The sequence below is a fragment of the Papio anubis genome, unplaced genomic scaffold (assembly GCF_008728515.1).
Source record: "Papio anubis isolate 15944 unplaced genomic scaffold, Panubis1.0 scaffold123, whole genome shotgun sequence".
NCBI classification, from domain to species: Eukaryota; Metazoa; Chordata; class Mammalia; order Primates; family Cercopithecidae; genus Papio; species Papio anubis.
Genome location: NW_022161170.1, coordinates 28,390 through 51,787, shown reverse-complemented (window position 1 = coordinate 51,787; position 23,398 = coordinate 28,390). Strand labels below are relative to the sequence as shown.

Sequence of the window (23,398 nt, the reverse complement as noted above, 5' to 3'; positions counted from 1 at the left end):
GAGGTCAGGAGTTTGAGACCAGCCTGACCAACATGGAGAAACCCCATCTCTACTAAAAATACAAAATTAGCTGGGCGTGGTGGCGCATACCTGTAATCCCAGCTACTCAGGAGACTGAGGCAGGAGAATCACTTTAACCTGGGAGGCGGAGTTTGCAGTGAGCCTAGATCATGCCATTGCACTCCAGCCTGGGCAACAAGAGTGAAACTCCGTTCTCAAAAAAAAAGAAAATTGAAGTGCATAAAGTTTAAATAACTAGTCCAAGGTAAGATTATCACCTACTCTAGAACCAGAGCTCTCACTCAGGATGTTTGATTGGGAAGATAAAGTTCAAGATAGCACTAAGTCTGGTGGACAATAGGTCTGGGGCAAAACAGGATGGGAGAGCCAATGATAAAGTCAGAGAAGCAGAAATAGACTTCATGATTTCTTAGATCAAATTCTGCAATCTGGTACTAGTTGCTCTTTATACAGACTCCTGTTTTTAGCTCTCTGTGCTTTATCTTATGTCTTCTGAAGTGTCTGACACTTCTAATTTCAGAGTCTCTTTGGGGTACTATGGTGAATAAACTTGACTTTCCCATTGTAGTTTATTAAATATATTCTTAGATGTTTTTCAGCAATTAGTAACTTCTTTTTCTACTGCCACTACCCTAGTTTAGGCCTTCATCTCTCACCTGGACTACCTTAGTAGCCTTCAAAATGGTCTCTTACCTTACCCTATTCTCATCTATCTTTCAAGCAATTAATGTAAAATTTAATTATTAATATTTTGGGGAGGAGATTTTTCAACATAGTAAGCTTGCTGAGCTTCTTAAATATACATGGTGAATTCTGAATGGAAGATGCCTTCTTTTACTAGTAAATCTTTATATATTTTTTTCAGACAGAGTTTAGTTCTTGTTGCCCAGGCTGGAGTGCGATGGTGCAGTCTCGGCTCACTGCAACCCCCGCCTCCTGGGTTCAAGCTACTCTCCTGCCTCAGTGTCCCAAGTACCCGGGATTACGGACACCTGCCACCACACCCAGCTAATTGTTTTGTATTTTTAGTAGAGACAGGGTTTTACCATTTTGGCCAGGTTGGTCTCGAACTCCTGACCTCAGGCAGTCAGCCCACCTTGGCCTCCCAAAGTGCTGGGATTACAGGCATGAGCCACTGCACCCAGCCTACTAGTAAATCTTTTATTAGTAAATCCCACTGCAACAACATTCTTTATTGCTCTAAAACACTTTGAAGTGCTTATAAAATAAGACTTTCCTGCAAATTTAATATGTGTGAATATATCTGCAGTTTCTGACAGTTTTAAATAGGCCTTGGTCCTACTCTGAGGATAGGGTCTAAATTATGATAAAAACTGACAAAAGCGTTTCAGAGTTTCAAAGCCTTTTTAACTTGTGGGTTGTCTCATAAAATTTTTCTGTTTTGAAATACTGATGGCAGCGGAGCGCGGTGGCTTATGCCTGTAATCCCAGCACTTTAGGAGGCCAAGGTGGGTGGATCACAAGGTCAGGAGTTCAAGACCAGCCTGGTGAAGGTGGTGAAACCCTGTCTCTACTAAAAATTAAAAAATTAGCCGTGCGTGCTGGCGGGTGCCTGTAATCCCAGCTACTTGGGAGGCTGAGCTAGAGAATTGCTTGAACCCAGGAGATGGAGTTTGCAGTGAACCGACATTGTCTCACTGCACTCCAGCCTGGGTGACAAAGCGAGACTTCATCTGAAAAAAGAAAAAAAAAGAAAGAAATACTGATAGCAAGTAGAAAGCCAATTAGATTTACTAAAAAGTCTCAATTTGAGTATTTTTTAGTAAGTATTATATTACTAGTAGTAAATGAATAGTACATACAAGAAATTAAAATGTAAAGCATGATGTGTAATAGCTTATAATACATACATTTTTATTTGCTGGAGCCAGAATTAAAGGCATGTTGAAAGAATCCTTAAGTTTTTGAGTCCTTATTTTGAAAAAAGTGGGTAAAGCTTCTCTTTGATTCCCATTATTACTTCTAATATTTTCTAAAGAATAATTTCTTTACAATTTCAACTAAAAAATCACGAATACTATATATTCATGCTGAATATATAAATGCTACATATATACACACATATGTATGTAAACACTGCGTATTTCATATTAGTGAAATTTGACTATTATTTAGTGGGTCCATTTTGCCATATGTAAGTAATACAAAAATAAACTGCAATATAAAAATGTTATCTTCTTTGTTCCAAACTCAACTCCCTGTTTGAATGTCAAACTAAAAATGTCACAGTTCCAAAGCGGACATCATTTTCTTCTACAAACTTATCTTCACTTGCCAAATTTCCACTGCTATCAATTGTATGGATCTTGATTTTTAGTTTCCTGAGCCTTAGAGTCAACTTTGATTATTCTTTCCCCATCATGCTCCACTTTTCCCTGGTCACAAAGTTCTATCAATTATTGATTTAAAATATGTTTCAGATGATGTTTTATATAAGATTTCATTGAGTGGAAAGTGTTCTGCTGTTGTTAGAAAAGCCTGTGAGTATTGGTATAATGGAAAAGGCAATTGGCTTTGGTGTCTGATCTCACTTCCCATCACAGTACTTCTACTTACTTTGGATAAATTAACGTTTTAAAGCCTTAGTTTATTCTTTGAATGGGGTTAATAATGCCTGCTTCATAGGATTGCTGGGGATTCAGGTAACATAAAATCGAATGACAATTAGTAGATGTTCAATATATAATTTTCTCTCTTTTTTTTTTTTTTTGAATCGGAGTCTCACTCTGTCACCCAGGCTGGAGTGCAGTGGCATGGTCTTGGCTCACTGCAGCCTCTGCCTCTCTGGTCCAAGTGATTGTCCTCCCTCAGCTTCCTGAGTAGCTGGGATTACAGGTGCCTGCCACCACGCCTGGCTAATTTTTTGTATTTTTAGTAGAGATGGGATTTCACCATGTTAGCCAGCCTGGTCTTGAACTCCTAACCTCAGGTGATCCACCCACCTCGGCCTCCCAAAGTGCTGGGATTACAGGAGTGAGCCACTCTTCCCAGCCCCTGACTTCTCTTTTCTAAAGAGCAGAGACTGGCAAATAACTCAATTTTATATTTTCTCAAGTATCTTCCCAACTTTGAAGAGGTGTTGGAACTCAAAGTGTGTTTCTTGAATACTTATTATATTGGTATTCTAATTGTTAAGCATTTAAAAACATTATTTGGCTAGTAGTAATTTTTGTACTTGCCATCACCTATATAAAGTGCTTCTTATTTCTTAGTTATTGCTGAGTCCCCTGCATTTATCTTTTCCTTTAGGTTATCAAAATCACAGGTGTCAAAACCTTGGCGTATCATTCTTAGGATGTTTCACATTCCTGTTTAAGATTTCACTTACAGTTTAAACAGAAGGTTTTGTTGTTACTATTTTTGGTCTTGCTTGAGTCTATTCCCAGATTTACTTTCTTCTTTAGATGATTAAGAATTACAGAATGGGCCAGGCACGGGGACTTACACCTGTAATCCTACCACTTTAGGAGGCTGAGGTAGGCAAATTTAAGCAGGAGTTTGGGCTCCTGCTTGAGTCCAGGAGTTTGGTCAACATGTCAAAACCCCGTCTCTACAAAAAATACAAAAAAGTAGCCAAGCATGGTGGCGCACGCCTGTGGTCCCAGCTACTTGGGAGGTGGAGGTGGGAGGATCACCTGAGCCCGGGGAGGTTGAGGCTACAATGAGCCATGATATTGCCACTGCACTCTAGCCTGGACGATAGAATAATTGAGCTAGATATTTTAGGTTTTACCTTATAGTGGAACATCTGGAGTCTGAGTAGCTTTTTTCTTTTATTAATTTAAATATTCTTGTGCTTATATTAATAATTTTCCAGGGCCGAGTGCGGTGGCTCACACCTGTAATCCCAGTGATTTGGGAGGCTGACGTGGGAGGATTGCTTGAGGCCAGGAGTTCAAGACCAGATTGGGCAATGTAGTAAAACCCCACCTCTACAAAAAATACAAAAATTAGTCAGGTGTGGTGGTGCATGCCTGTAGTTCCAGCTACTTGGGAGGCTCAGGTAGGAGGATTGCTTTAACCCAGGAGGTCAAGGCTGCAGTATGCTATGATCCTGCCACTGCGATCCATCCTGGAGGACAGTGAGAACATGTCTTAAAAATAATAATAATAATTTCCTCAGGAAATCCAGTTAATTCAGTAATATTTATAGGGTAGGACATTTTCCTAGATAATAAAAATTTATTTGGTCTCTATTAATTGGGAGCTATTTTTTAATATATGTTGAGATACTTTGCTCAAATTTTAGGAGGAATATTTAAACTACTTAAAGTGTCTTCCAAGTACCTTTGTATTTGTTAAAGTACTCATTTATTATAAACAATATGTTGTAGATAATTACCAAAAGAGGTCATACAGGGTCTCTCTCTGTTGCCCAGGCTGGAGTGCAGTGGCATGACAGTGGCTCACTGCAGCTTCAGAATTCCTGGGCTCAAGTGATGTTCCCACCTCAGCCTCCCAAATAGCTGGAACTACAGGCATGCAACACCGCACCTGGCTAAGTTTTGTTGTTTGTGTTGGGGTTTTTTCTGTAGGGACAGGGTTTCCCTATATTACTTAGGCTGGTCTAAACTCCTGGGCTCAAGTGATCCTTCCACTTCAGCCTCCCAAAGTGCTGGGACTATAGACGTGAGACATCGCACCCAGCCAGTTATTTTTTTTCATTGTAAAACTTAAAATTTAGAGATTCAGACAGACTGCCACAACTGTTAGTTCTATATTCTTAGCCAGCTATCTCATAACTTGTTTCTCCTTTGAAAAAATCTAAAAAGACTTACAAGTCTTTTTAGGTTATTAACAAAGCCTTATCAGGTTGTTAACAAAACCCTTGGCACTTGCTTTTGAGGTGATGCTGGTGAAGGAAAGCAAAAAAAAAAAAAAGAAGCAAGCTTTTGGGAAGATCTCAAATGGTTAAAAAAAAATAATTAAGATCTGTGGATGGCTCCATAGTATTAGTGTGAAGTAGGCACTTTTTAGTTTTAATAAACATCCAAAGTACTTTACTGGCTACAATTCAGGAAATGAATATACTACTGACTGCTTGTAAATAAGTGAGTTGAAATACTTGTGTATTTGCTTCTAAAAAAAATCATCTAATGCAGAGATCAGCAAACTTTTCCTGTAAAGGATCAGATAGTAAATACTAATATTTTAGGCTTTGCATACCCTGCAGTCTGCTGCACAGATTCATCTCTGCATTATAGTGGAAAAGCAGCCAAAGACGGTACATTAACAAATGTGTTCCAAAAGAAAGTTTATTTAGAAAAACAAACAGTCAACAGTAATTTGCCAGAGTTTCAATTTAAAAATATGTCATTTATGGGAACTCTGTGTACTTTCTGCCCAGTTTTTCTGTAAACCCTAAAACTGCTTTAAAAAAAATAGTCTATTGAATTTTTTTTTTTTTTTTTTAATTGAAACAGGGTCTCACTGTGTCACCCAGGCTGGAGCGTAGTGGCACGATCTCTGCTCACTGAAGCCTCCGCCTCCTGGGTTCAAGCAATTCTCCTGCCTCAGTCTCCCAAGTAACTGGGACTACAGGTGTGCGCCACCACACCTGGCCAATTTTTGTGTTTTTTTAGTAGAGTCGGTGTTTCACCAAGTTGGCCAGGCTGGTCTCGTACTCCTGACATCAAGTGATCTGCCCACCTCAGCCTCCTGGATTACAGGTGTGAGCCACCGGGCCTGACCTGAAATTATTTAAAAATGTCACAAACGGCCAGGCGCGGTGGCTCAAGCCTGTAATCCCAGCACTTTGGGAGGCCGAGACGGGCGGATCACGACGTCAGGAGATCGAGACTATCCTGCCTAACACGGTGAAACCCCGTGTCTACTAAAAAATACAAAAAAAAACCCACCGGGCATGGTGGCAGGTGCCTGTAGTCCCAGCTACTCGGGAGGCTGAGGCAGGAGAATGGCATGAACCCGGGAGGCGGAGCTTGCAGTGAGCTGAGATCGCGCCACTGCACCCCAGTCTGGGCAACAGAGCGAGACTCCGTCTCAAAAAAAAAAAGTCACAGACAATAAAAATAATTTAGAATGAAATGACGATCAAACCTCAAAGACATCTCTTGGTTTTTACTGAATAATAAATCTACTAGATGACTAATTATAACTATTGACTGTCATCTATGCTTACAGAGGGCTTCAGACCATTCTGTTTTATAGGGGTCTTTTTAAAAACTTATTTTACTTGTTGATTAAAACAAAATTGTGACATTATTACATTTGATAACATAAACACCTAGAGGACCTTTTTCAACATTTGGGAGAATTGTTGGAAGAATCGCTGATTTAAAGGATTTCCTTAGTTGAACACAAAATAATTGCTGAAGAATTTTTAACAATGTTACTATTCTTCTATCATTGATACAGTAATTACTTTGAGTGTCCATCCTACAGTATTTATTTTTTCTCCTAGTCTATAAATATACCCTGGAGTGTGCTTGTGACTGTCAGTTAAAGTATTTGCAGTCATTGACTGTAATATCTATGTCATTCATTTGACAATGCATTTGAAAAATTAATTTAGACTAATGTGTTGTTGCAGCTGAATTAATTTTAATGGATTTTCTGGGGTTTTTAGTTTAAATATCACTATAATGTATCTATTTACTTTTAAACTTTTTATTGTGAAATGTAACACATAGAAACATACATAAAATAGATGTCCAGTTTAATAAATTATTATAAAGCAAACATCAGTGGAACTACCATTGCAGGTCAAGAAGGTCAAAGAATAGAGCGTTGTCAGCTTGTCAGAATCCCCTTAAAAGCCCCTTTCCAACTATAACTCCTTCCGTTACCACTAGGGATAACCATAATCTTGATTTTTTTTAATAGCATCCTTTTCTTTACTTACTAATTTATATTTTATTGAGATGGAGTTTCACTCTTGTCACCCAGGCTGGAGTGCAGTGGCACAATCTTGGCTCACTGCAACCTCCGCCTCCTGGGTCCAGGTGATTCTCCTGCCTCAGCCTCCCAAGTAGCTGGGATTATAAGCATGTGCCACCATGCCCAGCTAATTTTTGTAGTTTTAGTAGAGAGATGGTTTCACCATGTTGGCTAGGCTGATCTCGAACTCTCAACCTCAAGTGATCTGCTTGCCTCAGCCTCCCAAAGTGCTGGGATTACAGGCGTGAGCTACTATACCCAGCCTATTTCTTTACTTTTTTTTTTCTTTTTATTTTATTGCCCAGACGGGAGGTTTCACCATGTTGGCCAGGCTGGCCTCTAACTACTGACCTCAAGTGATCTGCCCACCTTCGCCTCTGAGAGTGTTGGGATTACAGGCGTGAGCCACTGTGCCCAGCCCATTTCTTTACTTCTTAATAGTTTTATCTCCTATGTGTGCAGCTCTAAACAATATAGTTAAATTTTGCCTGTTTTTAAGCTTTGCATTACTTTTAATAGCAAAAACCACAGTTACTTTTGTATCAACCTAATAAATAGAATAATATAGTAAAGACTGGTTATAGGCCAGGCTCGGTGGCTCACGCCTGTAATCCCAGCACTTTGGGAGGCTGAGGCGGGTGGATTACGAGGTCAGGAGATCGAGACCATCCTGGCTAACACGTAGAGCCCCGTTTCTACTAAAAATACAAAAAAATTAGCCGGGCGTGGTGGCGGGCACCTGTATTCCCAGCTACTCAGAGGCTGAGGCAGGAGAATGGTGTGAACGCGAGAGGCGGAGCTTGCAGTGAGCCAAGATTGCGCCACTGCACTCCAGCTGGGCAACAGAGAGAGACTCTGTCTCAAAAAAAAAAAAAAAAAAAAGACTGGCTATAAAGATTCTAATATATGTGAATGCTAATGTATAAGTATAGTAGATCCATAATATAGACATAAGTATTTGTGTTTCTGACTGCAAGAAACACTTTAGTCACCTAAAACATTTAATTTTATAGAAATAATATTTTGTTTTTCAGGTGAAACTTCCACCGATGATGGAAATCATAACTGCTGAGCAGCTGATGGAATATTTAGGTTAGTGTTGAAAAGTGGATTTTATATCTCTTTCAAAACAAACGTTTTCAAAGCTAGTTTATTACCCAGTCTCACCTTTCTGAAGTGCTATTATATAATCTATTTTAAAATTACAATTTTGAATCTGCTAATTAAAAATTTTTATCAGTATGTTACTGTTCTTAGATGGTATAGTCTTCTTTCTGACCAGCATTGAAATTCTGTAATACACATAAGGAATCTAGGTAACGTCTAGAAAACAAGATACATCTTAATCCCAATAAATTGTAGAATGGGAGATGGCACAGAATCGCTGACATTGCATGTGGAAAGTGTTCAAAAATATTGGGTAGACTTGAATCAAAGACAAAGGAGGTGATTTAGAGCAGTGCTACTGAAAGTGTGTGATTCATGGACCTATGCCAGTCTACAAAATGTTAGTTATCAGTCTGCAGTGAGATAGAATCTTCTCCTAGGATGTAAAATATTTACATTAGTAAGCACACTGTTCATTTCAACTGAAATTTTTTATAGGAAAATTTTCTTGTTGAAGGAAGTAATGTATTGAATTGCATTCTTCTCTAAGCTGCTTATTTCTTTTTTTTTTTTTTTTTTTTTGAGACAGTCTCACTCTGTCGCCCAGGCTGGAGTTCAGTGGTGCGATCTTGGCTCACTGGAAGCTCCGCCTCCCGGGTTCACACCATTCTCCTGCCTCAGCCTCCTAAGTAGCTGGGACTACAGGCGCCCGCCACCGCGCCCAGCTAATTTTTTGTATTTTTAGTAGAGACGGGGTTTCACCGTGGTCTCGATCTCCTGACCTTGTGATCCGCCCGCCTCGGCCTCCCAAAGTGCTGGGATTACAGGCCTGAGCCACCGCGGCCGGCCTAAGCTGCTTATTTCAAAACAGACCAGTAATATAGTTTGTAGACTGGCTACATTGAGTTGAACTTGTTTAGAGAGCAGGCAGTTGTACATCACATTGTGGCCTTTTATAATCTGGCAAGTAAGAATTTATATATTTATACTATTACCAAATAGGAAATCTTAATCCGTATTCTTACAGTTTTTTCAGTAATTAAATTTTTATTAAGACCAGGTGTAGTGACTCACGCCTGTAATGCCAACACTTTGGGAGGCCAAGGCAGGTGGATCACTTGAGGTCAATAGTTCGAAACCAGCCTGGCCAACATGGTGAAACCCCTGTGTCTACTAAAATTACAAAAATTAACCGGGTGTGGTGTCATGCACCTGTAAGTCCTAACTATTTGGGAGGATGAGGTGGGAGAATTGCTTGAACTTAAGAGGTGGAGGTTGCAGTGAGCTGAGATCATGCCACTGCACTCTAGCCAGGGTGATGGAGTGAGACTCCGTCTCAAAAACAAAAACAAATTTTATTTTTTAAAAATCTTGTCACCTGGGGCCGGGCACGGTAGCTCACGCCTGTAATCCCAGAACTTTGGGAGGCCATGGTGGGCAGATCACGAGGTCAGGAGATTGAGACCATCCTGGCTAACACGGTGAAACCCTGTCTTTACTAAAAAATACAAAAAAATTAGCCAGGCGTGGTGGGGGGCACCTGATGTCTCAGCTACTTGGGAGGCTGAGACAGGAGAATGATGTGAACCCGGGAGGCGTAGCTTGCAGTGAGCCGAGATTGCACCACTGTCCTCCAGCCTGGGTGACAAAGTGAGATTCCATCTCAAAAAAAAAAGAAAAGAAATATCTTGTCCACTGGTTAATTTGTCCGTACCCTTCCAGACAACTAGTTAACTCATTTTTTTGTGAGATACAGACTTAGTGATATAAATGACACTGCAAATTTTAGAAGACTCTTTTTTTATTTTTTTCTTTTGAGACAGAGTCTTACTCTATCGCCCAGGCTGGAGTGCAGTGGCGTGATCATGACTTGCTGCAATCTCGACCTCCCTAGGCTCAGGTGATCCTCCCACGTGAGCCTGCCTAGTAACTGGGACTACATGCACATGCTGCCACACCCAGCTAATTTTTAGATTTTTGATTTTTTTTTTTTGAGACAGAGTTTCACTCTTGTTGCCCAGGCTGGAGTGCAATGGCATGATCTCGGCTCACCACAGCCTCCACCTCCTGGGTTCAAGTGATTCTCCTGCCTCAGCCTCCCGAGTAGCTGGGATTACAGGCATGTGCTACCACACCCGGCTAATTTTGTGTTTTTAGTAGAGACAGGGTTTCTCCATGTTGATCAGGCTGGTCTTGAACTCCCGACCTCAGGTGATCCGCCCACCTCGGCCTCCCAAAGTGCTGGGATTACAGGCGTGAGCCACCGTGCCTGGTCAAGTTTTATTTTTGTAGAGATCAGATTTCACTGTGTTGCCCAGGCTTGTCTTGAACTCCTGGGCTTAAGCGATCCCCCCGCCTTGGCCTCTCAAAGTGCTGGGATTACAGGCATGAGCCACTGCACCCGGCAGGAAGACCCTTTTTTTAGAAAGTATAATTGGAGGCTGGGCGCGGTGGCTCAAGCCTGTAATCCCAGCACTTTGGGAGGCTGAGGCGGGCGGATCACGAGGTCAGGAGATCGAGACCATCCTGGCTAACACGGTGAAACCCCGTCTCCTCTAAAAAATACAAAAAAGTAGCCGAGCGAGGTGGCGGGCGCCTGCAGTCCCAGCTACTCGGGAGGCTGAGGCAGGAGAATGGCATAAACCCGGGAGGCAGAGCTTGCAGTGAGCTGAGATCCGGCCACTGCACTCCAGCCTGGGTGACAGAGCGAGACTCCGTCTCAAAAAAAAAATGGAGCCATCAGGAAAGCAATTATTGAGAGAGAGATATATATATCTTGAGTTCAGAGGAGAGGTCTGGATCAGCACTATACAATTAAAATTTCTGTAATGATAGAAATGTTCTGTATCTGTACTGTCCAGTTCAGTAGCCACTAGCCACATGTGGCCCTCAAGCTCTTAAAATGTAGCTCCTGTCTTGAGCCCAGGAGTTTGAGGCCAGCCTGGGCAACATGGTGAGACCCCATCTCCACTTAAAAATTCAAAAATTAGCCAGGCGTGATGGTGTGCACCTGTAGTCCCAGCTACTTGGGAAGCTGAGGTGGGAGGATTGCTTGAGCCCAGGATTCAGAGGCTGCAGTGAGCCAAGATCACAACACTGCACTCTACCCTGGGCAACAGGGCAAGACCCTATCTCAAAATTGTGTGTGTGTGTATGTGTTTGTGTGTGTGTGTGTAATGTGACCAAGGAAATGAATTTTTAATTTTATATAATGTAAATTAAATTTAATAGCCACATATTGCTACTGGCTACTGTATTAGACAGTACAAGTCTAGCCTGTAAATATGTATTTACAGACAACATATATAAACAGTAGTTAGATTGGGTGAGATCATTAAGGGATGGAATGTAGTAGATTGAAGAGAAAAGGTCAGTAGACTGAGTCCAAGATATGCCAGTGATTAGAAGATGGGGAAGGAGAAAGAGCCAGCATGCTCAGCCAGGTAGAAGAAAAATAGGAGGCTGTGATTTCCTAGAATCCTAATGAAGAAATGTTTCAAGGAAGAGTGAGAGATGAGCTGAATCAAATGCTGCTAATAGCTCAAACAGGAGGAAGACTAAAAATTGACTATTTAGCCATAAGGAGGTCATTGGTAACCTTGATGAGAGTATGGGATGAAAACCTGACTGGAAACAAGAGAAAACTGGAAACCCTCACACCTAGCCAGTAGAAATGTAAAATAATACAGCCACTTTGAAAAGCAGTTTGGCAATTTAAAAAGTTAAAGAGAATTACCGTATGACCATGAAATATCATTCCTAGGTATTTACCCAAGAGAAGTGAAAACATATGTCCGTACAACTTGTATAAAAATGTTCGGGCTAGGTGCTGTGGCTTACGCCTGTAATCCCAGCATTTTGGGAGGCCAAGGCAGGTGGATCACAATGTCAAGAGTTTGAGACCAGCCTGGCCAAGGTGGTAAAACCCCGTCTCTACTAAGAACATAAAAATTAGCCAGGCGTGGTGGCACGTGCCTATAATTCCAGCTACTCAGGAGGCCAAAACAGAAGAATCGCTTGAACTCAAGAGGTGGAAGTTGCAGTGATCTGAGATCATGCCATTGCATTCCAGCCTAGGCAACAGAGCAAGACTCTGTCTCAGGGAAAAAAAAAAAAATATGTTCAAAGCAGCATTATTCCTAGTAGTCAAAAAATGGAAACAACTGAAATGTCTATCAACTGATGAGCAGATAAACAAATGTAAATTTGTACAATGGAATATTATTCAGCCATAAAAAGGTATGAAGTATGAATACATGCTATAACATGGATGAACCCTAAAACATTTAAGTGAAAGAGGCAAAGTCACAAAAGAGTATATGATTCCCTTTATATGAAACATCCATTAGTCAGGCTGGTGGTACATGCCTATGGTCCCAGCTGCTTGGGAGGCTGAGGTGGAATGATCACTTGAACCCGGGAGTTTGAGACTGCAATGAGCTATGACCATACCACTGCATTCCAGCCTGGGTAAGAGAGCAAGAACCTTATCTCTAAAAAATGAAAATTAAAAAAAACTTGAATAGGCAAATTTATAGAGACAGAAAGTAGTTTAGTGGTTGCTTAGGGTTGGGAAAGAGATCGGGTGAAATGGGGGTTGACTGCTAATGGGTACAGGGTTTCTTTTAGGGAGGACCAAAATGGGACTGGCACAGTGGCTCACACCTGTAATCCCAGCACTTTGGGTGGTTGAGGTGGGTGGTTCACTTGAGCTCAGGAGTTCAAGACCAGCCTGGGCAACGTGGCGAAACCCCATCTCTACTAAAAATACAAAGAATTAGCCGGGTGTGGTGGCGCATGCCTGTAGTCCTAGCTACTTGCGAGGCTGAGGCAGAAGAATCGCTTGAACCCAGCAGTCAGAGGTTGTAGTGAGCAGAGATAACACCACTGCACTCCAGCCTGGGCGACAGTGAGACTCTGTCTCAATCAATCAATCAGTCAATAATAAAATTAGATCATGATGATAGTTTCATAATCCTGTGAATATACTACAAAAAATAATTGAATTGTACATTTTAAGTGGGTAGGTTGTATGGGATGTGGATTATACCTCAAAGCCATTTTATAAAAGAGAAAACTAGAGAAAAGGAGCTGCAGAAAGTACTTTATACAAATAGAAAATCTAGCCTTAGATAGTTCATCCATGGTAATAGGAGGAAAGACAGAACGTATTACAAATAGGTGCAGGTAAGTGGGTGGATGTGGTTGTAGCTAGTCTCTTGAGTGCTTCTATTTTCTCAATGAAATAGGAAACAAAGTCATCAGTTGGGAGTGAGGATGAGGGAGGAGTTGTTAAAAGTAAGAGGGAAGGTATAAAATAATTGCCTAGAGAAATGGGAGAGTGAATGGATTAGAGAGCTGTGGTAGGATTTTGGGATGTTACCTTTGGGGTTAGTGAAACCAGCCAGGATGCTGTTGTTTTCTCAGTCATGTTCAGCTGTACGAGTCCAGGTCTGAATGATGGGAGGCCAGGATTTAACCAGAGCTGAATTTTTGCCTGATGAGTGTGTTGACGAAAGAATCTAGGGTATGTTGCTCTACATGTTGCCAGTGGTGGGGCCAGGGTTGTGCGGTGGGGGATGAGGGGAGTAGTCTAAAGTATGAAGGTGTGTATAGAGAGTGATTATAATCACGGGCCATAGAATTTAAGCTGCGTAAAGAGGAAATGATGTAAGTGTGTGGAAGGAAAATGTAATGAGATTAATGGATTGTAAGTCTCGATTCCTGATACAGCTGAGGAATTTTTGGTAATAATGAAACGTATTACCATGGGAAATGAGTTTCTGAGATAAAGTAGAATAAAAGGTTTTTCTGGGGTGTGTGTGTGTGTGTGTGTGTGTGTGTTTGAAGCATAACATATTTTCGTTGGAGAAGAGGTCAAGGAACAGAGAGGCAGGGTGTTGGAAGAGACATCCCCATGCTTATTGGAATTACCAAAAATTATGGGATTTGTGTTGGAGAAAGGAGCTAAGAATAAAGGGTATTGGCCTGGAGGTCAGTAGATAACTGCAACAAGGTGGGTAGATAATGGGTAGAATTATCTGAGTTTTAAAACTGAGGAATTTAGGGAGGAAGAGGAGAGAGAATAACCTCAAAGGTAACACCCCAAAATCATACCACAGGTCTCTAATCCATTCACTCTCTCATTTCTCTAGGCAATTATTTTATACCTTCCCTCTTACTTTCAACAACAAGTGGGTACCTATTCCACTTTGAGGCTCACTGGTAAAAGAAGTATGAGAGAGAACAGAACTATCACTTAAGAGAACTGCATTGTCATCAAGACAGAGCCAGATACTCAGATAGTAAGGTGAAGGGAACATTCAGAGAAGTTGAATATCTAGGGAATTTGCTAATGGAAGACTATGAGTTCCAGAGAACACTGAAATTTGAGATAAGAATTTAGAAGTCATCAGTATAAAAATGGTATTTAAATCTGTGGAAGTTGATAAGATAATAGAGAGAGAAAAGAAGAGGGTCCAGGAATCTCCCCTGAAGTTTCCCAGCGTGTAGAGATTAGGTGGAGCAGTGTTTCAACTTTCTTTTCATTATTGCCATTCTGAGGAGCCTTTATAGACACTTATGTCCTAATGGCTCACTTCAGGACATTTTAATGTAAATATATTGTATGTATTTTTTGGTTTTGGTTTTGTTTTTCTTGAGATGGAGTCTCGCTCTGTTGCCCGGGCTGGAGTGCAGTGGCCGGATCTCAGCTCATTGCAAGCTCCACCTCCCGGTTCATGCCATTCTCCTGCTTCAGCCTCCCGAGTAGCTGGGACTACAGGCATCTGCCAACAGGCCCAGCTAATTTTTTGTATTTTTAGTAGAGACGGGGTTTCACCATGTTAGCCAGGATGGTCTCGATCTCCTGACCTCGTGATCCGCCCGCCTCGGCCTCCCAAAGTGCTAGCATTACAGGCTTGAGCCATTTTGTGTGGGTCTATTGTATGGGTTTTTTTTTGTACTGTGGCCATTTGAAGGCTATAAGCCATTATACTATCTTAAGTTTTTTTGTTTTTTTTTTTTTTTTTTTTTTTTTTGCCACCCACCCTCCTGCACCAAGAACCAGTTTTTGCTCCTTTAGGTGCAACATCACCTCTGCTAAAATGAATGAAGTAGAGGACAGAGAAATAGTGAAGAAGTAGCTGGTAGTAAGATAGGAGAAAAGCCAGGATAGAGTGGTATAATGAAGCCCAGAGAAGGTGAAGATTATTAGAAGAAAGGAGAAAGAGTATTGAATACTGGAGAATACTCCCGTTATGACTTGGCAGTGTGAAGGTTATTGTGACCTTCATCAAACCGTGTCACTGCAGTGATGAGATGGAAATGGAGTGGTGAGTTGAAGAGTGTCTGGGAGGTAAGGAAGTGGAGCCTCAAGGGCAGAAAACTTTTGAGAAGTTTGGGTATAAATGGGTATGGGAAGTGGGTAAGGAGTAGAAAAGGCTTAAAGGAGAACATGTGACTTGTATTGGGCTTTGAAGGATAGTTAGAATCTATGCTGTTGTAAAGAATAAGAAATGTTGTTTGAGGGCTAGGTGGAAACTATCTTAAGCTCAAGCTAGAGGTGGAAATATGTAAGGCATATTGAAGGAACAGTGTATGAGTCTAATTTGACTATACTTGGTAAATCTGCATGTTGTATAGTTAAAGAAATAGAGATAAGTAGATTGTGGCAAGAGAGTCTTGTGAGCCAGGCAGGAAGTTTGAATTTACTGTAATAGGATGCTTAATCTATTTTAGTTTCCTAAATGGCATAATAAAAAGTTAAATGTAGTTTTATTTTGTTTTGTTTTTTGAAACTGGTTCTCTGTTGCCCAAGCTGGAGTGCAGTGGCATGATCTTGCTCACTGCAACTTCTGCCTCCCAGGTTCAAGCAATTCTCCTGCCTCAGCCTCGCAAGTAGCTGGGATTATGGGTGCCCGCCAGCATGCCTGGCTAATTTTTGTATTTTTAGTAGAGACGGGGTTTCCCGGTGTTGGCTGGGCTCGTCTTGAATTCCTGGCTTCAAGTGATCCACCTGCCTTGGCCTCCCAAAGTGCTAGGATTATAGGCATTAGCCACCGCACCTGGCCATTTATATATAACTATATATAATTTAAGTAATGAGTTACATGTATTTCTGACCCTGTTTCCTATCCAGCTCTTCCATATCCATCCACTCTCCACCCTCCTTTCCTTGTTCTCAGATGGCAGATTGAGTCAAATTGGACTCATTTACTATTCTTTGTTAGGTCATTACCATATATCACCTAAACCTGCACTGAAGAATATAGTAGCCGGTAGGTACATGCGGCTCTCGAGTACTTGAAATGTGGCCAGTGTGAATTGAGATGTTCTGTAAATGTAAAATATACACCGGATTTCAAAGACTTCGTTAAAAAAGAATATCAGTAATTTTAAAATATTGATTGTTGAAATTTTCATATACTAGGTTAAGTAAAATATATTATTAAGATTGATTTTGCCCAGGTGTGATGGTTCATGCCTTTTATCCCAGCACTTCAGGAGACTGAGGCAGGCAGATCACTTGAGCTCAGGAGTTCAAGACCAGCCTGGGCAACATGGCAAAACCCTGTCTTTACAAAGAATTTAAAAATTAGCCATGTGTAATAAAGCTCACCTGTAGTCCCTGCTACTCAGGAGGTTGAGGCAGGAGGATCACTTGAGCCTGGAAGTTCAAGGCTGCCATGAACCATGTTTGTGCCACTATACTCCAGCCTGGGTGACAAAGTGAGACCCTATCTAAAAAAAAAAAAAAAAAAAAAACTAATTTTACCTATTTATTTTGACTTTTATTAATGTGGCTACTAGAAAATTTAAAATTACATTGAGCTCAAATTTGTGGCTTCCATTATATTTCGACTGGACAGTGTTAAACTGTGCTGCCACTCCATAGCTCTTATCTTCATTCTGGCTCTACTTTCTGTGCTATCACAAGTTGATGCCGTTTACCTAACCTCTTCCCTGCTCATTATCACTAGCACTCTACTTGACTTTGTCTGCGTACCTTCTGAGACAAAATGAGCTCTTTTGCCATGAGTTCTGCAAATGAAGAAATACAGTTGTGGTGGCAGAGAACCAATGAGCAGAGCCATAAGTGCAGAAGTACTAATAGTACAAAGGATGAGATTGGTGGAAAAATAAAGCCATCACAAAATTGTAATGCCTCTATTTTACAGATGAGGAAACCAATGTTTAGAGGGTTAATGTGCTGTCTCCCTCTGGGCACTTTCTATGATTTAAAGAATGCTGAAAGCTCATGTACTCAAAAATATATCCCTCTTACCCCTCTATCATCCCAAAGTGTTTTTGGTGTTTGAAATTTCCTCTACTTGTGTTTTTCTTTCTTTTCTTTTCTTTTCTTTTTTTCCTGAAACTGAGTCTTGCTCTTTTGCCCAGGCTGGAGTACAATGGTGTGATCTTGGCTCACTGCAACCTCCGCCTCCCAGGCTCAAGCAGTTCTCCTGCCTCAGCCACCTAAGCAGCTGGGATTACAGGCGCCCGCCACCACACCCAGCTAATTTTTGTATTTTTTTTTTTTTTTTAGTAGAGATGAGGTTTCACCATGTTGGCCAGGCTGGTCTTGAACTGCTGACCTTGTAATCCACCCACCTTGCCCTCTCAAAGTGCTGGGACTACAGGCATAAGTCACACACCCAGCCCTTTTCTTGCCTTTTTTAATCCAGCAACATTTTTTTCTTTTTTTTGAGATGGAATTTCACTCTTGTCACCCAGGCTAGAGTGCAACGGCCCAATCTTGGCTCACTGCAACCTCCGCCTCCCGGGTTCAAGCGATTATCTCACCTCAGCCTCCCAAGTAGCTGGGATTACAAGCGCCTGCCACCACACCCAGCTAATTTTTGTATTTTTAGTAGAGATGGGGTTTCATCATCTTGGCCAGGCTGGTTTCAAACTCCTGGCCTCAGGTGATCTGCCCGCCTTGGCCTCCCAAAGTGCTGGGATTATAGGCGTGAGCCACCGCGCCCAGCAATCCAGTAAATATTTACTGAGTATGTTCTGTGAGCTAGTTATTTGGAGGTGTCAACATGTAGTTAATGTGGCTGCATAAGTGTACTTTAACCACGAAAATGTCAGCATGGTATTTTTCTTGGAAAGAGTAATAAAAGAAATAGTTAACACATCTTGGTGTGTTAAATTTATCTAACTCTTAGCTAGGAAAGCCCTGAGGAAGCAGAACATAGGATAGATAACTTTAATAAGGAAAAAGAAAAATTAGTGGGGAAATAGCTAGACCTGGTGTAGCTAAAGAGGTTTGGGAATCACTGGTGAGAGGACTTAGCTATTAGTGACAGTGTAAAAGTAATATTTTAATGGGATATGGGGGAGAAGTGAACAAGAATGGTGTAGGCGAATAAATTCTGAAGGCTCTGCCTCACCAAAAGTAAACTTTACTCAGGGTCAGTCGTGCCAGAACAAATTAATTTTCTAAGCTATTTAGATGTTCTCCTGTTGAGATTGCTCCATTTCTCTGGAGAAAAAAGATGTTTTTTAGTTAAAAAGCAAACACTAGTAGAGGGATTGTAAGAGAAACTAATAATTGCTTTCCTAGTGCCTAGCTGAAGTACCCCAAGGAAATGGGAATTTTGATTGGCAAAGATTAGAAGAGTGGTGAATTTCAATCTGGAAATTTCTGTTACTAGAATATGAGAGCAGAGCCAGACATGGACATGGCTTTTTGGAGGGCTTTGGCATAGAGAAAGAAACACTATAGCCAGGAAGTGTTAGGAAGAGTAATAAAGTAAGGTAGGGGAAGAGATGGAGGGAGAAGGCAGGAAATGAGCAGGAATATGAAACTCAACATAAACTGGAATGTATATTGTGACTTCAGCCATCTGATATTGTTAGTATGATGGTAAGACTGGCATAGTATAAAGTAAGGAAAATAATAGAGATGGTGGCATTGTCTGACTTTGAAAAAATTATTTTATCTTTTGAATATAAATACGCTGTAAAGACAGGTCAATGTTGAAGCATTTTGATTTCTCCCAGAGTTGCCTGTATTTCCTTTTTTCCAAATGTTCACCTGGTATAAGCTAGTAAACTTATGCCAAACTGTCTCTTCCATTTTTTTGGCCTAAAGTAGCTGTCAAATTTTGGTTTCTTGTTTTCTGTTTATCTAGAATATCCCATTAGTAGCAAGGTTATATTAATTCTTTCCTTGAAATTTTTTCTGTTTCTGTATACTGATACTTCACAACCTGATTTACCTGCAAACTGTATCATTCTTTGTTCTCTAAATTAGCCTACATATCAGTGTGCTTTTCCTAAAGCATCAATTTCATCCTTCACTTCTCTACTTAATATAGTATAAAGATCCGTGTGATCTTTTACAGTCAGCCAAACTTATCAGCATATTATTTAGGATTTTCTAAAATCTGTTCAAGTTTACTCATTCAACTGTGTTTGCCACTACTTTACAATATAAATCTTTTGTATTAAATCTTCTTATAAGTTGTCCATGTGACATGATCTTTCTTATATGTGTTTTCTCCATTCATTCTTCCCCTCAAAAGATGCTTTTTCTCCCATTGCCTTTCCAAGTTTTGCTCATTTTTCTGCATCCAGTTTAGCTTTATTTATTTATTTATTTTTTTAAACGATTAGCCAGGTGTGGTGGTGCATGCCTGTAGTCCCCGCTACTCAGGAAGCTGAGGTGGGAGGATCACCTGAGCCTAGGGAGGTTAAGGTTGCAGCAAGTTGTGATCACGCCACTGCACTCCAGCCTGGGCAACAGAGTAAGACTCCGTCTCAAAAAAAAAAAAAAAGTCTTCTAAAATGTGTAGTCTCAGTTACGTCACTAAGTCTAGATCTCACAAAAAATCAGTTAACTAGTTGTCTGGAAGGGTAGAGACAGATTAACCAGTTGACAAGATTTTAAAAAAATAAAATTTGTTTTTGTTTTTGAGAGAGAGTCTGGCTCCATCACCCAGGCTGGAGTACAATGGCGCGATCTTGGCTCACTGCAACCTCCACTTCCTGGGTTCAAGCAATTCTCCTGCCTCAGCCTCCTGAGTAGTTGGGACTACAGGTGCACAACACCACGCCTGGCTAATTTTTGTATTTTTAGTAGAAACAGGGTTTCACCATATTGGCCAGGCTGGTCTTGAACTCCTAACCTCAAGTAATCCACCCTCCTTGGCCTCCCAAAGCACTGGGATTATAGGCATGAGCCACCATGCCCAGCCCAGTTTAGCTTTTACAGTTCAATAAGAAAAGATAGGCCAGGCACAGTGGCTCATGCCTGTGATCCCAACACTTTGGGATGCTGCAACATGGCGAAACCCCATCTCTTAAAAAAAAAAAAAAGAAAAAAAAAAGAAAATTATATAGGTAGATAATTCAAAGGAAAAAAGTATGTACATACAGTTAATACATAATTTGAAAGATAATACATAGATTTAAAAGTATTAAAATTGTGATCCATATTTTTAGAAGGTTCTACATATATTAAAAAGTTGCCACGTATACCAAAAGGTTATACATATATTTAAAAGGTGATACCAAATAAAAACTCATATATAAAAATACCATCTTTTTAAATGCAAAAAAAAAAAAAATTTTTTTTTTGGGACAGAGTCTCACTCAGTTGCCCAGGCTGGAGCACAGTGGCGCGATCTCAGCTCACTGCAACCTCTGCCTTCCAGGTTCAAACGATTCTCCTGCCTCAGCCTCCCAAGTAGCTGGGATTACAGGTGCCTGCCACCACGCCCAGCTAATTTTTGTATTTTTAGTAGAGTTGGGGTTTCACCATGTTGGCCAGGCTGAACTCCTGACCTCAGGTGATCCACCCACCTCAGCCTCCCAAAGTGCTGGGATTACAGGCATGAGCCACCCAAACCGGCCAGATGCTAAATTTTTTTTTTTTTTACTTCTCAGGGTTGCAAACATTTAGAAGACTGATAATACCCATTGTTGGTGAGGTAATCAGAAATAGTTATATTGGGGCCGGGCGCGGTGGCTCAAGCCTGTAATCCCAGCACTTTGGGAGGCCGAGACGGGCGGATCACGAGGTCAGGAGATCGAGACCATCCTGGCTAACACAGTGAAACCCCGTCTCTACTAAAAAATACAAAAAACTAGCCGGGCGAGGTTGCGGGCGCCTGTAGTCCCAGCTACTCGGGAAGCTGAGGCAGGAGAATGACGTGAACCCGGGAGGCGGAGCTTGCAGTGAGCTGAGATCGGCCACAGCACTCCAGCCTGGGTGACAGACCCAGACTCCGTCTCAAAAAAAAAAAAAAAAAAAAGAAATAGTTATATTGTTCACAGCCATGAAATTTGGTACAACCTTTCGGACCTTTATACATAGTAACGGGGAATGCTGCTGAAATATATTATAAAATGGAAGTAAAAAGTTCAAAAGCACTATAGTATATACATTGAAAAAATATTTGAGGTGATAGGAAAAGTTAACATTGATTCTCTCTGGGTAGGATTGGTGAGTCAACTTTATATGTTAGCTATAACTACAGTGTTTTAACATTTATAAGATCTATTACTTTTGTAATCAGAAAAAAAAAGTTTTTAAAAGGCCATTTTACAATTCTTTTTTTTACAGGAGATTACATGCTTGATGCAAAGCCAAAAGAAATTTCAGAAATTCAACGTTTAAATTATGAACAGGTAATAAACACAATTTTTGTTAAAGTATATAAAGTATATAATTTTAAAGTTTAAATATATACATTGGTCTCTATTAGTAGCTGGCAGCATTTTTCTATAAAGGATTAGATAGTAAACACTTTAGACTTTGCAGGCCACATGTGGTCAGTCTCTATTACATATTCTTTGTTTTCTTTTTTTATACCTCTTTAAAAATATAAAATCCATTTTTAGCTCACAGCCAGATTTTTTCCTTTTTTTCTCTTTTTTTTTTTTCCTTTTTCTTCTCATTTTTTTCCTCAGTATTTTTCCTTTTTTTTTCTCATTCCATGATGGATCAAACCTAATGTTTTTCTTGAAAAACTGACTTCCAGGTGAATTTGTCATTGATGTATCTTTCCTAGTTTTATTTATATTTTGTAATTAAGTTATGTTCAGGAGAAAGTTGAACAAATGATGTATATGGAATGTCATTAGGACAAGTTTTGCTATTTGATAGTTTCAGTATCCACATTCCTTGACATGTTCTTTAGAGATCCTGTTCTGCATTGTAGGAGGTATCACTAGGTTCAAAATTATTGGTGCTGGAAAAAAGCAAGCGGAGTTTTATTTTCGTCAGTATTCTTCCTTTACTTGGCAAAGACAAGAAGGAATTGGCTTCTTAGAGTGGAAGGAAGTATTAGCCAGGGAAGAAAGAGACATTGTTGGAACCTTCACATTTACTTTCAAAGCAACCTTTTTAACATACTTTCACCAGTATCAAATTTGCAAAAAGAAAGCATAACTCATTTCAGTCTTGCAAAATTTCTTGAATTTAATGTTCAGATAATCTAGTCCTATAGAATTTGAAAAATCAACAAGTTGGCTGGGCGTGGTGGCTCACACCTGTAATCCCAGCACTTTGGGAGGCCCAGGTGGGCAGTTCACAAGGTCAGAAGATGGAGACCATCCTTGCCAACATGTTGAAACCCCATCTCTACTAAAAATACAAAAAAAATTAGCTGGGCAGGGTGGTGCACGCCTGTAGTCCCAGCTACTTGTGAGGCTGAGGCCGCAGAATCACTTGAATCAGAAGGAGGAGGTTGTAGCGAGCTGGAATCCCGCCACTATACTCCAGCCTGGTGACAGAGCAAGACTCTGTCTCATTAAAAAAAAAAAAAAAAAAAAGAATAATCAACAACTTACGTTGCATCATATCATAAGATACGAAATCTAGGCCAGATGCTGTGGCTCTGTAATCCCAGCACTTTGGGAGGCCAAGGTGGGTGGGTCACTCTCAAGTGTTCGAGACCAGCTGTCCAACATGGCAAAACCCCATCTCTACTAAAAATACAAAAATTGGCTGGGCGTAACGGCGCATACCTGTAGTCCCGGCTACTCAGGAGGTTGAGGCATGAGAAATGCTTGAACCAGGGAGGCAGAGGTTGCAGTGAGCCGAGATTGCATCACTGCACTCCATCCTGGGCAGCAGAGGGAGATTCTGCCTCAAAAAAATAATAATAAGAGGCCGGGGGCGGTGGCTCACGCCTATAATCCCAGCACTTTGGTAGGCCAAGGCAGGCAGATCTCAAGGTCAGGAGATCGAGACCATCCTGGCTAACATGGTGAAACCCCATCTCTACTAAAAAAAAAATACAAAAAATTAGCCGGGCATGGTGGCAGGTGCCTGTAGTCCTAGCTGCTCGGGAGGTTGAGGCAGGAGAATGGCGTGAACCCGGGAGGCAGAGCTTGC

General features: G+C 40.8%; 1 protein-coding gene across 1 annotated transcript in view; it reads left to right on the top strand.

Moving 5' to 3' along the window:
- Nucleotides 1-23,398, top strand: part of LOC116272538 (ubiquitin carboxyl-terminal hydrolase MINDY-2-like) — a 56,607-nt gene that overhangs the window by 9,264 nt on the left and 23,945 nt on the right. Inside the window, exons 2-3 of the mRNA XM_031661273.1 lie at nt 7,974-8,031; nt 21,623-21,687. Coding sequence (XP_031517133.1) covers nt 7,974-8,031; nt 21,623-21,687 — 123 coding nt within the window. The remainder of the gene's footprint in view (nt 1-7,973; nt 8,032-21,622; nt 21,688-23,398) is intronic.